Source organism: Meriones unguiculatus, chromosome 4 (genome assembly GCF_030254825.1).
Source record: "Meriones unguiculatus strain TT.TT164.6M chromosome 4, Bangor_MerUng_6.1, whole genome shotgun sequence".
In the NCBI taxonomy this organism is placed as follows: Eukaryota; Metazoa; Chordata; class Mammalia; order Rodentia; family Muridae; genus Meriones; species Meriones unguiculatus.
Genome location: NC_083352.1, coordinates 126,782,947 through 126,796,161, shown reverse-complemented (window position 1 = coordinate 126,796,161; position 13,215 = coordinate 126,782,947). Strand labels below are relative to the sequence as shown.

Here is a 13,215-nt window from a genome sequence, read left to right as displayed (position 1 = left end):
GTCTTACTATATAGCCCTGCTAGCCCCAAATCACAGACATCTGCCTCTCTCCCCTCCAAACACCAGGTTGGTCTTGAACTCACTATATGCATCCAGGAATGACCTTGAACTTCTGATTCTCCTGCTGCTACCTCTCAAGTGGGATGCTGTGGATCCCAGCCAGGGCTCAATGCTTGCTAGGTAAGCATTCTACCAGCCACTACATGCCCCAGCCCATGAGCTGCTGCCTGAATCTCCCTGTCTGTCCCTGTGATATAACACTGCCTGCCCCTTGACACTGTTTACCCTGGTCTTTTGGGCTGTTGGCGGGACAGTCCATTCCTCTAGCCTTCAAGTCCCTGGAGGGCAGGCTTCTATCTGTGTCGTATCTAGTTCTAGTCTGTGTGGCTTGGCTTTCTCAAATTTATTGCTTCAGGTGCCAGGCACCAGCTAAAGCTCACCAGGTTTCCAAACAATCTCAAGGATTTGGTGTACTTGTCCAAATCCTTTTGCTGTCAGGAGCCATTCTAATAAAGGAGCTCATTAGGCAGATGGCCTTCTGGATGAGGATTGCAAGGTCTGTACCACAATGCACCCCAGCATTGCCTCCAACTTCTGACAACCCCATCATTTGTGCATGGCTGCATCTCTCTAAAATCTGGAATGGTGTGAATTGTCACTTTCTGGGTATTTTCCCACGCTGACTGTACAAACTTCCTACGGGACCTTATTGAAGATGAACTGCTGTTCAGATGAATTAATTCTTGATTATGGAATTCCTGATTTGATTCAAACAATTATAAAAGTTAAATTGTTTTAGAATGTCTTAAACAATTTTAGAAAGTTTATGGCTGCAATAAATACCTTTGTGGCCCTCCACGTGCTCTACTAGAAGAGGAGACAGGCTTGAGGCAGATTTTTAGCCTCAGATAGCCTTCAATCCACATGACACCATAAATCCTGGTATTCACCATAAATATAGGCAAGTTGATTTAAACTTCCTACGAACCCAAATCATAATGGGGCTACCTAGAAATGTCTAAATTAAGTACAAATCTTGATGTCACTAAATACAAACTGTTCTGTTGTAACTCCTTATACCTTGTCACCTTATGGCATTGAATACTATCATTTTAAATTTACTTTCTTAGAATGAAAGACAGATACAATTATTGTCCTGAACTCACTATAAACTTAGAGAAAGCTGGAAAATGTGTAGCCAGGTTAGTCCTAATTGAAAGGACATATTCTTTAACTTTTAGACCCTGTTAACATTTAGGCCTTGTCAAACTTTGTCACTCTGAACTCACTATGAACTTGGGAAATGGATACATAGACAAGAAATGTTTAGTTTTAAAACATGTAACCTGTTGTATTTTAGAATTCATCTGCTCTTATGATTAATTGCCTTTTTGACTAAGAGGTAATTCCTGGGAGCTTTGTCTCAGAGGTATAAAGCTGTGACCATACAATAAATATTGGCAGAACCCCATTGGCAAAAGTCTGGGGAGTGGTGGAAACCCATTGAATGGAAGCCCTCTGGAATTTCATTCATCCATGAATTGTAAATATATATATGTGTGTGTGTGTTTATATGTAAATATGTTCATCAGTTTGTTTTTTGTATATATGTTACATGAGTGTATGTTATTTGTCTATATATAAGGAGGTCCTTTTGTATTTGTCTATATACAAGGAGGTCCTTTTGTCCATTGAATGTGTGTATGAATATATCAATATGTCTATAGGACTCTAGGTCTGTATGTCTGATTGTTTGTCTATGTGTACATATGGGCTGATGAGAACCGCAGCCTAAACTTGCTGCGGTTTCTGCAGACAAGATGCCAGCTAAAATCGACATCGTCTCATATGTAGGCTTTTGGGAACTTGTTGAAGTTAAAGTTTTTTTTTTTTACTTCATCCACCTTTTCCTTTGAGCGTGTATGCATGAATAGTCTTTGCTTGCCTTCTCTCTTCTTTCCTCTTTCTATCGATTTACAAACAAGTTAGCAGATTCACGCTAGAGACCAGCCCACCGCACAGCGTGAACCAAGGTGATGACCAGCCGGTGGCTGGAGTTGCTCTCTAGACTTTAACTTTAAACTAGGCTTTAGTCGTCAAGGCTGGTAGCCTCGCTACTCTCTAGTTACACTTTAACTCTTAAATTTCTAGGCTGGTAGCCCTGCTATTTTGGGCTTTATATATATATATATATTTTTTTTTTTTAATTCTCCGTGTATAGTTTAACTATATAGCTTAACTCCCAGGGGCAGCTGGTCACGAGAGCCTCTAAAGGAAAAGACAGCAGAGTGTCTTAATCAGTTAAGCAAGAGGGCTCCTTAAATTCAGAATCCAAGTGGCCGCAGCCCTGACCGTTTCTTGCTGTAAATACAAGGGGTTGTAAAAAGAAAAACCTTAGTTCCTTTTAGGTTAATGGCTCAGCAGTGAACAGAGGCTGGCTGAAAGGTAGAGTCCTAAGTAAGAAGGCTGGTGAAACACTCCAGACTGCTTATCACCTACTAACCTAATAACTGAGCAACATGCAAAAACATACACATGTGGCAGATAAAGCAGGTCTTTACAAACCTCACACACACATGCACACACACACAATCAACAGACAAATCAAGGGGGCTCCCAAAGACACCATCCATCCACACATGTCTGAATACACAGATATGAATATGCACACATATACATACACAATATACACAGACAATTAGACGGACACATTTTTGCATGACGCGGGTGGCCTCAACCCATGTTTAATTCTGTCTTGGGTTTTTATACTCTCTAATGCAACGGTTCTCCATGTACGGAAAAAAATTACATTATTCAAAAGTAGATACCTAAAAGGGGAGTTACAGTAGGGCTATTGATCCTAATATCTAACTAGATGCTTTGTTTATTATAAGTTTAAGGCAATGGTTGTATCTATATGCTCATTATGAGTATATAATATGAGCATTTAAGCAGAAGCTTTATCTTTTTCTTTTTTTAAATGTGCATTACGTGTTCAAAGCAACTTTTTTATGTCAAGGTTTTTCTAAGAAACAGGTGTCTGTCTTGTCCTGTATCGCTAACCATTTATTCTTTGTTCCTATAGTCATATGGTCTTTCTTACAGTGGTGTGCACCTGGGCCTTATCCTTGGACTAAACCTAGAATGAATGTATCTCCTTGATTATTAACTTGTTTCAATGTTGTTTTCCCTCTTGGTGGAAATGAAGCCTTGACAGGCAGAGATTCACAGAGCTCCTAGCAGTTTTTGTTACCCTGCAGGAGGGTTTTTAAATTGCTTGAATCAAATCAGAAATTCTTTCAAATCACCATCAGGGGTTATGAAATCATCACTTTGTTTACACAGCACTATGTCATGAAGGTACATCTTCAAAACAGTCTGCAGGAAATCTGCCCAACAGAGTGAAGCAATGAGCAGTGAGGGTCTCTGCCAGGCCAGATAGATGAGACAAGCGTAGAAAGGCAGGATAGCAACACTTAGCAATCCCGAGGCGAAGTCCTTGGGGCCTTGTCTGCACCAGGAATGCACCCATTCGTCAGCTCTGCAAAAACTAGTGGGCTGCCTCCAGGAAGTTCACTTGGTTGTTTCTGCCAATCCAGCACGCAATTGCTCCCAGCAGATTAAGAATCTAACTCTCAGCCCAAGACAAGCAGGAAAAGTTTACTTTAGCCTGTGGAGGCCTCTGAAGTGGCCAGCTCCTGCACAGGAGCTAATGTCAGATGAAAGAGCCTCTTTTCACACCCCCCTACAGTTTTGGTTAGAAGCCGCTTTTTACAGTCCTGGCTGCGGGAGAAAAGGTGACCCGCCTAGGTTTTCCTTCTTAGCAGCTCTGCAGCCAGGCCCTGGACCTAGAGAAGGAATCCTGGGCTCTCTCCTCTTTTTCTTTCAATCATGATAGGTTGCCCGAGCCATCAGCTCAGTGACGCAAGAGATAAAGCGAACAGGGATTCCACATCCTGCCCAGATCCAGAATCTGGAATTCAGAACCTTGCCCAAGCTGAGAAAGAGATGGGAGAGTGGACATAAAAACAGTATCGGCAGCATAAAGGCTGCACCGGGGGGCACACGCCTTTAAATCCCAGCACTCAGGAGATGGGGGCAGGAGGATGGGGACCCGAGCCAGCCTGAGTTACCTAGCATGGTTATTGTCAGAAAATAAGACAAGGAGATGGCGAGATGGCTCAGTGGTTCTGAGCAATTGCTGATCTTCCAGAGGACCTGAGCACCGTTCCCAGTGCCCACGACAGGCATCTAACAACTCCAGCTCCAGGGATCCAACCCTCTCTTCTTGCGTCTGTGGGCACCCACACACCCACCCAAAACATGTAATAATAAAATAAAACTTTAATAAGCAAGGAAATAAAAACAAAGCAAAATCAAAAAGCGAGGTTCAGAGAAGTCCAGACATGCCCTGGGCTCACACAGCATCTACCCCCGGCCTGTCGCCTCACCCTCCCTGGCACTAGACGGAAGGATTTGGAGGAGAGTCCAGAATAGGCTGTTGCTCACATCTGTCCCTCTAGCTGTTGAAAGCCCACTCTCCTCCCGCCTCCACATCTTCCCCACCTCTGTCGGCTCTAAGCTCCTTGGCTCCCTGCCCCAGTCAGGTCCCCAGAAATAAACCTCTTTATTTTGACTGGGGATAAGTTAGAGGCGTTTCTCTGAAATAATTTAGTTCCTGGACTTACAGGGCTGGTGGGAGAGGGAAGCCTAGAGATGGTGTAGGGTTGAGAGCTCCAGCTACCTGGCCAAAGAGGCAGGACAAGGCTAGAGCGTGACTCAGTGGTAAAGTGTTTGCCTAGCATGCCTGAGGTCCTAGGTTCAATCCCCAGTCCCGGGAGAGGAAGGGGAGCGGGGATTAAAAAAAAAAAAAGAATTTAGAAAGAAAGAAAAGGAAAAATAAAAAACCCTCCTCTCTACTCTGGCTGGCTTTTCTGGGAGGGCACTAGGCACTGCCTGAGGGACAAACAGCTTCCATTCCCATGCACAGAAAGCCTTCAATGCAGTGGCGATTTCATCACAGGAACACCAGGGGGCGATCTGTATCAGCTCTGTTGCTTAGGTGCCCCTCTCCAGGAGCGCCTGGCACAAAGCCTTGTGTTGTCTGTCCTGAGGAATGTTCTATAAACAGCATTAAGTTCAAGGTCAGAGCTCCTTGGTTCACAAGCTGAGCATAGCGGCACGTGACTGTAACCTCAGCACTCCCCAGCGGGGGAAGGCAGGAGAGTAAGGATTTATGTATCAATTTAGTTAGAAGCCTGGATACAGGAAACCGTGCCCAAGGGGGAAGGGAGGGAGGAAGGAAGGAGAAGGGAAGAAGGAAAGGGACACACTGGGTGTGTCACAGTTCAGCTGTAATTCAGTACTGTACGTACTGTAATAGTACTATGATAGTAGGAAGATTAGACGTTCAAGGTCATTCATGTATATGGAGTTCCAGGCCAGCCTGGCTGGGTTGGGGTGGGATGGGGAGAAGGGTTTAGGGGTGTTTGGCACCCTTTTCTGGTCTTCACAGGCACTGCCTGCCTTTGTTACACAGGCGTTCATGCAGGGAAAAAACACAAACACATGAAATAAAAAGAAATGAATGAACAACTCAGCTCTAAGGGACCCTACACCCTCCTCTGGCCTCTGAGTACACACAGAGACACATAAATAAATAATAAAAACAAGCCTTTAAAAAAGAGAGCGTTCTCAGGTCTAACACTGTGCAATAAATGTGAACAGTAATAGCAAGGCAGAAGAGTGTCCCAGGCCCAGCCTGGTCCTCATAGTGAGCTTTAGGACACAATACACACACAAGACAAAACAAAAACAAACCTACATTCACAGGTTCAAACTTTAAAAGTAAGTGTGGGACTGGGTGGGTGGCTCAGGGGTAGCTGCTCTCCTGGCATGCATGGGGTCCTCCCGGGCTTCATCTCTTGAACTCCTGCAGGCAGCCAAGGCTGGAGGCTTAATGCCTACATGAGCTAGTCAGGAAGCTCCCATCTTTCCTGAAAATGGTGGGAAAGCAATGCTTCGTCCTCTCGCCTTTTCTAACGCTGTACCTTGACCTCAGTCTGGATGGGCACGTGAGGAGCCAGCTCGCTGTCGGCCAGAGCACCGTGTAGAAACGCAGCATGCTGATCACACAGCATTTCCTTCGCCACCGAGTGAGTGCCTGCTGGAACAGCGTTGAACGGCCTCAACACGAAGGCGCTACCCGCCCCCCCCCCCCAAAGGCTACACCAGTCCTAGCCTTAGCTTCCTAACGCAAATGTGGCCATCCATAGTCTGGGGTGTGAAATTGGGTTCCTAAAGCGCTTCTCAGCTTTTCTAATGCTGCGACCCTTTAACAGTTCCTGGTGTTGTGGTGACTCCCAACCATAAAATCAATTTTGTTGCAACTTTGTAACTACTGTTATGAATTGTAACGACCCCTGTGAAAGATTGTTGACCCCAACGAGGTCACGACCCACAGTTGAGAACTGCCCATCTAGGCGAAAGGAAGCAAAAAATGGTTTACAGCGACTGTTTATTGAAAGCCGAGGCAAGATGGAGGAGCTGAGAAACAGGGACCTGGCGGGTACACACCGCGGGGGCACAGAGGGTCTCGGGATTGCTTGAACCCTCTTCCTGCCCCGCAGGAAACCCTGAGGGCCTGCGGGGGCTGCCAGAGCCGGGATCCTCCGCTGTCTTGGAGCGCCCTCTAGCGTCCTACAGGAGGACGTGCTGGGCCGGCCATAGAAAGAAGAGGCTCGCGCCTCCAGGGGCTAAAATCAGGCCCAGTGGGCATGGCTGTCTAGGGGGTGGACTTTGAGGGGCAAGGACATTCCACTTTTCCTAATCCCTGGACTTTGTATGTTTATTACCTTTCTCTGTGAGTGTGTGTGTGTGTGTGGGGGGATTTATCAGAGGACAACTGAAGGGAGCCGGTTCTCTTCTTCCACATCAGCCTGGAAGTTCTTGGTTGAGTTTTCCCCTGTCCCAGAGGGTGAGAGTTGATTGGAGGTGGGGAGCACTATGAGGGTCCTAGAGAGCTTGGCACTACTGAGAGGAAGAAGTCAGGCTGATGAAAGCAAGGAGAGCAGAGGAGGGAGGTGTCTGACATCCCCAGCCTAGACTTACTACAAGTCTCACTGGGGCTGGCTGGTCTGCACGGAATACTGCCCCAAAGGGCTGGTGGGAGTCAAGGACCAGGACTGACTGCTGGCCTCATGGAAGACAGGGGACAGCTGCTCAGGCTCATCCCTGAACACCTCCACAGGGCTGTCAGCTTCAGTGACCAAGGGCTCTGCCTTGATGTCCTGGCTCTTCCAACCAGAGGTGGCCAAGAAGAGGCAGATGGCCAGCAGGATCCCGGCTGCCCCGCACAGCGACGCCCCTACCATGCGGCAGGTGATCAGGGCTTGGTTGTAGTCAGCTACTGGGTCATCCAATGATGAGAACTTACTCTCAACGACAAGCTCAAGCTTGGGAGGCACCGCATAGCCAGTGGTCAGGGCCGCCACACCCAAGAGGAGAAGCAGGGATGCCACGGACACGGTGACCTGAGGAGAGGCGGACAGAACAGCAAGCGACCAGGCTCAGCTGGGGTCCAGGGTCGTAGGATCATGAAATGGGCATCACAGAACACCCTGTGGGACCTGACAGTGCTGGGGGCAGAGCCCAGGACTGTGCATGGAAGGGGCAAGCACTGTACCACTGGGCTACACCTCCAGCCCCCTTTGAACTTCAGGTTGAGACTGGGTCATGCTAAGTTACCCAGGATAGCCTGGAACTGTCTATGCAGCCCACGATGGCCTTGAGCTTGCCTCCTAAGTACTGGAATTACAGGCGTGCATCACCATGCCCAACCCTAGTGATGGTTCCGCAGCCTTGAGTTCTGTCCGTCATTGTCTGGATCCCGTTTATTATCTGAGTGTGTATGTGTGTGTTGTATATGTGTGTGTTGTATCATGTCGCAGGTGCGATGTAGTGGTAAGGTTGGTGTTTCTCGGAAGCCGTTTTGGTTTTTTGAAACAGTCTCTCACCAGGATCTGGAGCCGGTTTATTAGGCTAGGCTGGTTGGCCAGGGAACCCCAGAGATCCTCCTGTCTGTCTCTTCAGCAACAGAACTAGTGATAATTTTTAGTTATTTGTTTGTTTGTTTGTTTACAGGCTCTCTCTCTATGTAGTTCTGGCTGTCCTAGAACTTGCTGTATATCCCAGGCTGACCTCAGACTCATGAAGTTCCACCTGACTCTTAAGTGATGAGATTAGAGGCATGCACCACCGCACCCAGTTCCACCTGGCATTCTTACAGGAGCACTGGGGCTTGAACTCACTTCCTCGTGTTTGTAGGGCGAGCACTTTACCGACTGAGCTACATCCCCAGCTCTATTTGGCACTCCTATTGGGGTACCGTCTTACCTCATGACCCTTTCTACCTTCTGTCTCTTTGTTAGGTTGATGCTCACATATCCTCAAGTCTCATTTCACACCATCTCTCCTCTGTGATACCTTCCGGGCCACTTCCAGCTCGGGCAGCTGTCTTTCCACTAGTCCTTCGGTGCACCCACCTCCAAACGCATTAGGACATGGATCTGGGTTCTCGGGTGAGTGGTGTCTGCCTGCTTTACTGGACTGAGCTCTAGGAGAGCAAAGGCTGGACATGTTTGAACTCACTAGGTGTCTCGTACTCTGCACAGTACCAAGCGCTTCTTGAACAAGCAAATGGGCCATACGTATGAGTTCTTAAACTGGGAGGTAGGAGATGGCTCAATTGTTAAGTGCCTTCCATATGAACACAAGTACCTGAGTTTGAATTCCCAGCACCTGTACTAAAAAGCCAGGCTTGGAGCAGGGCCTGGTGGGGCATGCATGGAATCCCAGAGGCAGGCTGACTTCTATGAGTTCTGGGCCAGCCAGGGCTGCACTGTGAAACCATGTCTGGAAAAAAAAAAAGGCAGGTGGTACACATCTGTAACCCTAGTGCCACAGGGTGGAGAAAGGCAGATCCCAGAGCTCACTGACCAGCTGGTCTAGCCAATTAATTGCCTGAAGATAAGAAGTAACAAGAAGGCTCATGTTGGAAGTTTGTCCGTGAAATTCAAGTGTAATCCCTCAAAAGACACACCTCCTCTCTCTCCCCCACTCCCTCTTCCTCTGTGTGTCTCTCTGTCTCTGTCTCTCTCTCCCTCTGTCTCTGTCTCTGTGTGTGTGTGTCTCTGTGTGTGTGTCTCTGTGTGTGTGTCTCTCTGTCTCTCTGTCTGTCTTCCTCGCATGCGTGGGTGCGCACACACACACTCCTGCCTCTATTAAGTTCGGCCTGAAATACTTTGGTCAGGAAGTCTTCTCTGACTATCCCAGGTCCTGAGGCCTTTACCAGACTGGGCATCTTCTGCACACCTGCCCTGAGGCTGTGCAGGCTGTCTCCTCACACAGGATAGTGCCTTGCCTCACTGTTAGTGGGAAGCCCTTTGGAAGCAAACGAGGGACCCTCCGCCTCAGAAGAGCTACAGCGACTGACTCACACCTTCGGCTGTAATGAGCGTCAACTGTCTGATTCTCGCATCTCTCTGCTGCCGCCAACGGTTCGGCCCAGTGGGAAACCACAGTATGGAGGCAGGATGAATCTCCTGCCACCGGTTTCCCTCCAAAGCCATGGTAATTAGCACAGAGCCAGAAAGCGCTCAGACTTCTGGGAACAAAATGCTTTCATTCTTTCTTTCTTTGATTTCACTCATTCATTTATTAATTTATCAATTAATCTAGGTATTTCACGACAGGGTCTCACTCAGTTGCCCGGGCTGACCTATAGCACACTATTTCTATTTCAGGCTGATCTTGAACTCCTGATCCTTTTACCTCAGCCTGCCAAGGTGCGGGCCACAGTTTTATAATGCATCCCAGAGTGGCCTTCAGTTAATTTCTGGCTTTTTCTAGGTTGATCTTTCTTTTCTAAACAGATGTTAGCCCAGGCTGCCTCAAATTTGTTATAGAGCCAAGGACAGCCTTGAAACTCTGGTCCTCCTGTGTCTACCTGCCTAGGGCTAGGGTCAAAGTTATGTACCCCTACACTGAGCTTATGCAGGGCTGGGGATCTACTGGGCCGTCACTGGGGACCTGAGTCACCAAGGCCTCGAACCCAGAAGAAAGTGGAAAGAAAAAGTAAACGGACTCTGTAAACTTGTCCTCTGACCTCCGCGTGTACACCTGCATTTCCGTATAAGTGCATATTCATACACACACTTCCGTGATGTCTTTTTTCAAATGTTCCATGTATTTGTTTTATGTGTATGAGTGTTTAGCTTGAGTTTATGACTGTGCCCCACAGGCATGCCTGGTGCCTGTGGAGATCAAATGGACATTAGATTCCCTGCAACTGAAGTTGTGGGTGGTTGCGAGCCACCATGTTGGTGCCCTCCAAGAACAGCCAGTGCTCTTAACTGCTGAGCCATCTCTTTAGCCCCTGACGATGATGTTTTAATTAAAAAAAAAAAAAAAAAGCTGGGTGTGGTGGCGCGTGCCTTTAATCTCAGCACTTGGAAGGTGCATTACTATGAGTTTGAGGACAGCCTGATCTACAAAGGGAGTCCAGGACAGCCAAGGCTACACAGAGAAACCCTGTCTCAAAAAACCAATTAAGAAAAAAAAAAAAAAGATCCAAGAGTGAGCACAGTAGCGTGCACTTGAGGAGCACTGCAGAAAACAAGAAGCCAGTGTGTTGTGCGGACTGGTAACGTGGGAGCATGAACACTAAGGAAAAGCTGGTAAACTCCTCAGCCCTTTATTAGATCCAACTTTGCCGGAAGCCTTCCGACCCCTGGTCCCTTCCAGAAAATGAACTTTGCTGTTGAAACCTATTTAACTTTGTATTTTTGTCACCTGAACATGTGACTCCCGACCACTCCACCGCCTCTCCTCTCTCCATGTTCTGGGCCGCAATCCGGTCCCACCTTCTCCCCAAAGCAGCAGGAGTCATTGCTTTGGCCTTACCTTCCAGCACAATGAGGGACAGGGCCGGTGGTTACACTGGATCAGGGGTCCTTCGGGGCTGTCGCCGAGAATCATGCAGTCACTGTAGAAGAGGTTAGGGTAGGACTCGGCCCCATACCATGTGCTGTCCTCCACATTGCTGCCATGGTTACAGCCACACGAACGACTGCAGCTCATCCTGGATCCCTGTGGGCACGAGGTACAGCGACACAGGGAGGTGAGCAGGAGTTGCCAGGGCAACCCTCTTACCCCTGCGGGGGAGACCCCCTCGCCACTCCTCGCCAGCACTGAATACGTCTCCAGCACTGAATACGTCTCGTCACATGGCCCTTCAGCATCCTCTATCTTTCCCTAAGTCCTTCAGCGTTATACCGGCAGCTGTCTGTCCATCTGTGTGTTTCTCTGCGGACCATCCAGCAGCTAGAATGTGGCTCCGGAACCTCACTGTTGGACTGAGGCCCGGACCCACAGCTTCCTTGATGTGACTTTCGACACTTATACTGACCTCTCAGGCTTCTCTCGTCCGTAAAAGAGGGCTAATAATGACAACTGTTTCGTTCAAGGGGCTGCTATGAACATATGCGGAGGCGAGGGGAAGTCTTTACTGCCCTTTACCCAGTGAGTTCTCCTGGGGATTGAACTCTGGTCCTCAGTTTGGCAGTGGCCTGTGTCTTTACCCCCGGAGCCATTTTGACAACCCCCTTTACTGTTTTTGTCATTGGTGTTATTTCCTTCCTCAACTTTTCGGGCTCCTTTCAGGGTCCTTTCTGGGGGTGAATTTTATAGGTGATGCTCATCCAGCAAGAGGGTAGGAGTCCTCCCGCTGCATGGTCCTAAAAGCCTGGGGCTGACTTTCACAGCATTTACAAGTCCCAAGGAATTTTGAGTTCAGGGACCCTCAGAATTAAGGGCTCTTGGTCCTTTTGACTACTAGATTTCCAGGGGAGACCACTTAGGAACCCACAAAAGGACACTCTGAGATCTTGGAGATGGAAGAGGCCTGTGTCCGTCAAGGGGCTGGGAAGGACCGGGTTCTTTCTGCTGTCTATTTCCCATCCCCCTCAGCTCCATGTGCAGCTTCAAAGGAAATAAAACAGGTATACTTGTTCTTGTTCTGAAGGGTGAGGTGGATCTAGCATCCTTCTCACCTTCAATAAGTGTGATCCCAGGATTCCTGCATGAGCACACGCGCGCGCACACACACACACACACACATCCTGAAGAGGCACACATGTCCATAGGAGTGCTGACCGGATCTCCGCTCTCCGCACAATTCAAGGGAAGGAAGAAAATTAAAAGGGGGGGGGGGATAAAAACAACAAAAAAACAAAAACAAAAACAACAACAACAACAACGAAATCAGAGAATGATAAATGGTAGAGGCCAGGGCGTAGTAGTGACCTAAAAATGAAGGCTAGATGACAGGGCTCAGGAGACATGGCCAGAGCAGAGACCGCTGGGTCCGGAGCTGGGGACACCGTTAGGGAAAATGAATGCGGGCTGGAGGGCTGTAAGAGATTCCATAACCAAAGCATAAAGTTGAGGCCTGGAAAGGCAGGCGGGGAGGGACACAGGGACAATGGACCAGTCAGTCCCGCCCCTGTAATTCGCGCTCGCCCTGCCTGGGAAGGCAAAGGTTCGGTTCATCTGCTGATACCGGAGGAGAAGGAAGGTGACCTTGACTGTGCCTCCCCTCCGCCTGGCCCCTCCTCCTCTCATCTTAGGGTGGTCTGAAGTAGGTCTGGGGTGGGGGTGGGGTGGGGAGCGGGGGTGGGGAGAGGACAGGGAGCGACAGGATGCTGAGGAGCCCGCGGGGTTGCCATGGAAACATCCAGGAGTGTGTTCCTAACCTGCAAAGGGGGAGACTTGATGAGAAGCGAGCTGGAAGAGAGAGAGGCTGCGTGGTCGGGAAAGGAGGCTGCCATGGCAGAGACCTGTCTCGAAGCAGACAAGCCCGTGGGCCGGAGGAAGCACACAGTCTCTCCGTAGGCCCGCCCCCTCCATCGCAGCAGGAAAGAAAGCCCTCCTGGCGGGGTGTCTGGAATAATCAGGAACGCCAGTCCGGCTCTCTGACCTGATCATCTCTGGGGCGACATAAATTGCGCACTTTCCCAGGAGGGAAACTGAGGCATAGCGGAATGAGAATGGGTCGTTAGAGAGGGGCGGGTAAAGCCATCCTTTGGAGCCTCTACCCAGTCTAGGAACCCTGGGGGGTCGAGGCCCACAGTGCCAAGGAGGTCCCTCTCTATCACC

The 13,215-nt window shown here is 48.8% G+C and overlaps 1 protein-coding gene across 1 annotated transcript; it reads right to left on the bottom strand.

The window, feature by feature from the left end:
• Positions 1–6,500: 6,500 nt before the first annotated feature.
• On the bottom strand, positions 6,501–12,837 carry Nrsn2 (neurensin 2). Its single transcript, XM_060383081.1, has 3 exons — positions 12,813–12,837; positions 10,963–11,148; positions 6,501–7,532 (listed from the first exon to the last, which is right to left on the bottom strand). Exons 2-3 carry the CDS (start codon positions 11,137–11,139, stop codon positions 7,119–7,121), a joined length of 591 nt encoding a protein of 196 aa, XP_060239064.1. The 5' UTR covers positions 11,140–11,148; positions 12,813–12,837; the 3' UTR covers positions 6,501–7,118.
• Between the last annotated feature and the right edge of the window lie 378 nt (positions 12,838–13,215).

Coding starts and splice junctions, on each gene's coding strand:
- Nrsn2 (XM_060383081.1), bottom strand. CDS start 11,139: ATGAGCTGCAGTCGTTCGTGTGGCTGTAACCATGGCAGCAATGTGGAG. Junction 7,533..10,962: donor GTCCCTCATTGTGCTGGAAG/GTAAGGCCAAAG, acceptor GCCTCTCCTCAG/GTCACCGTGTCCGTGGCATC.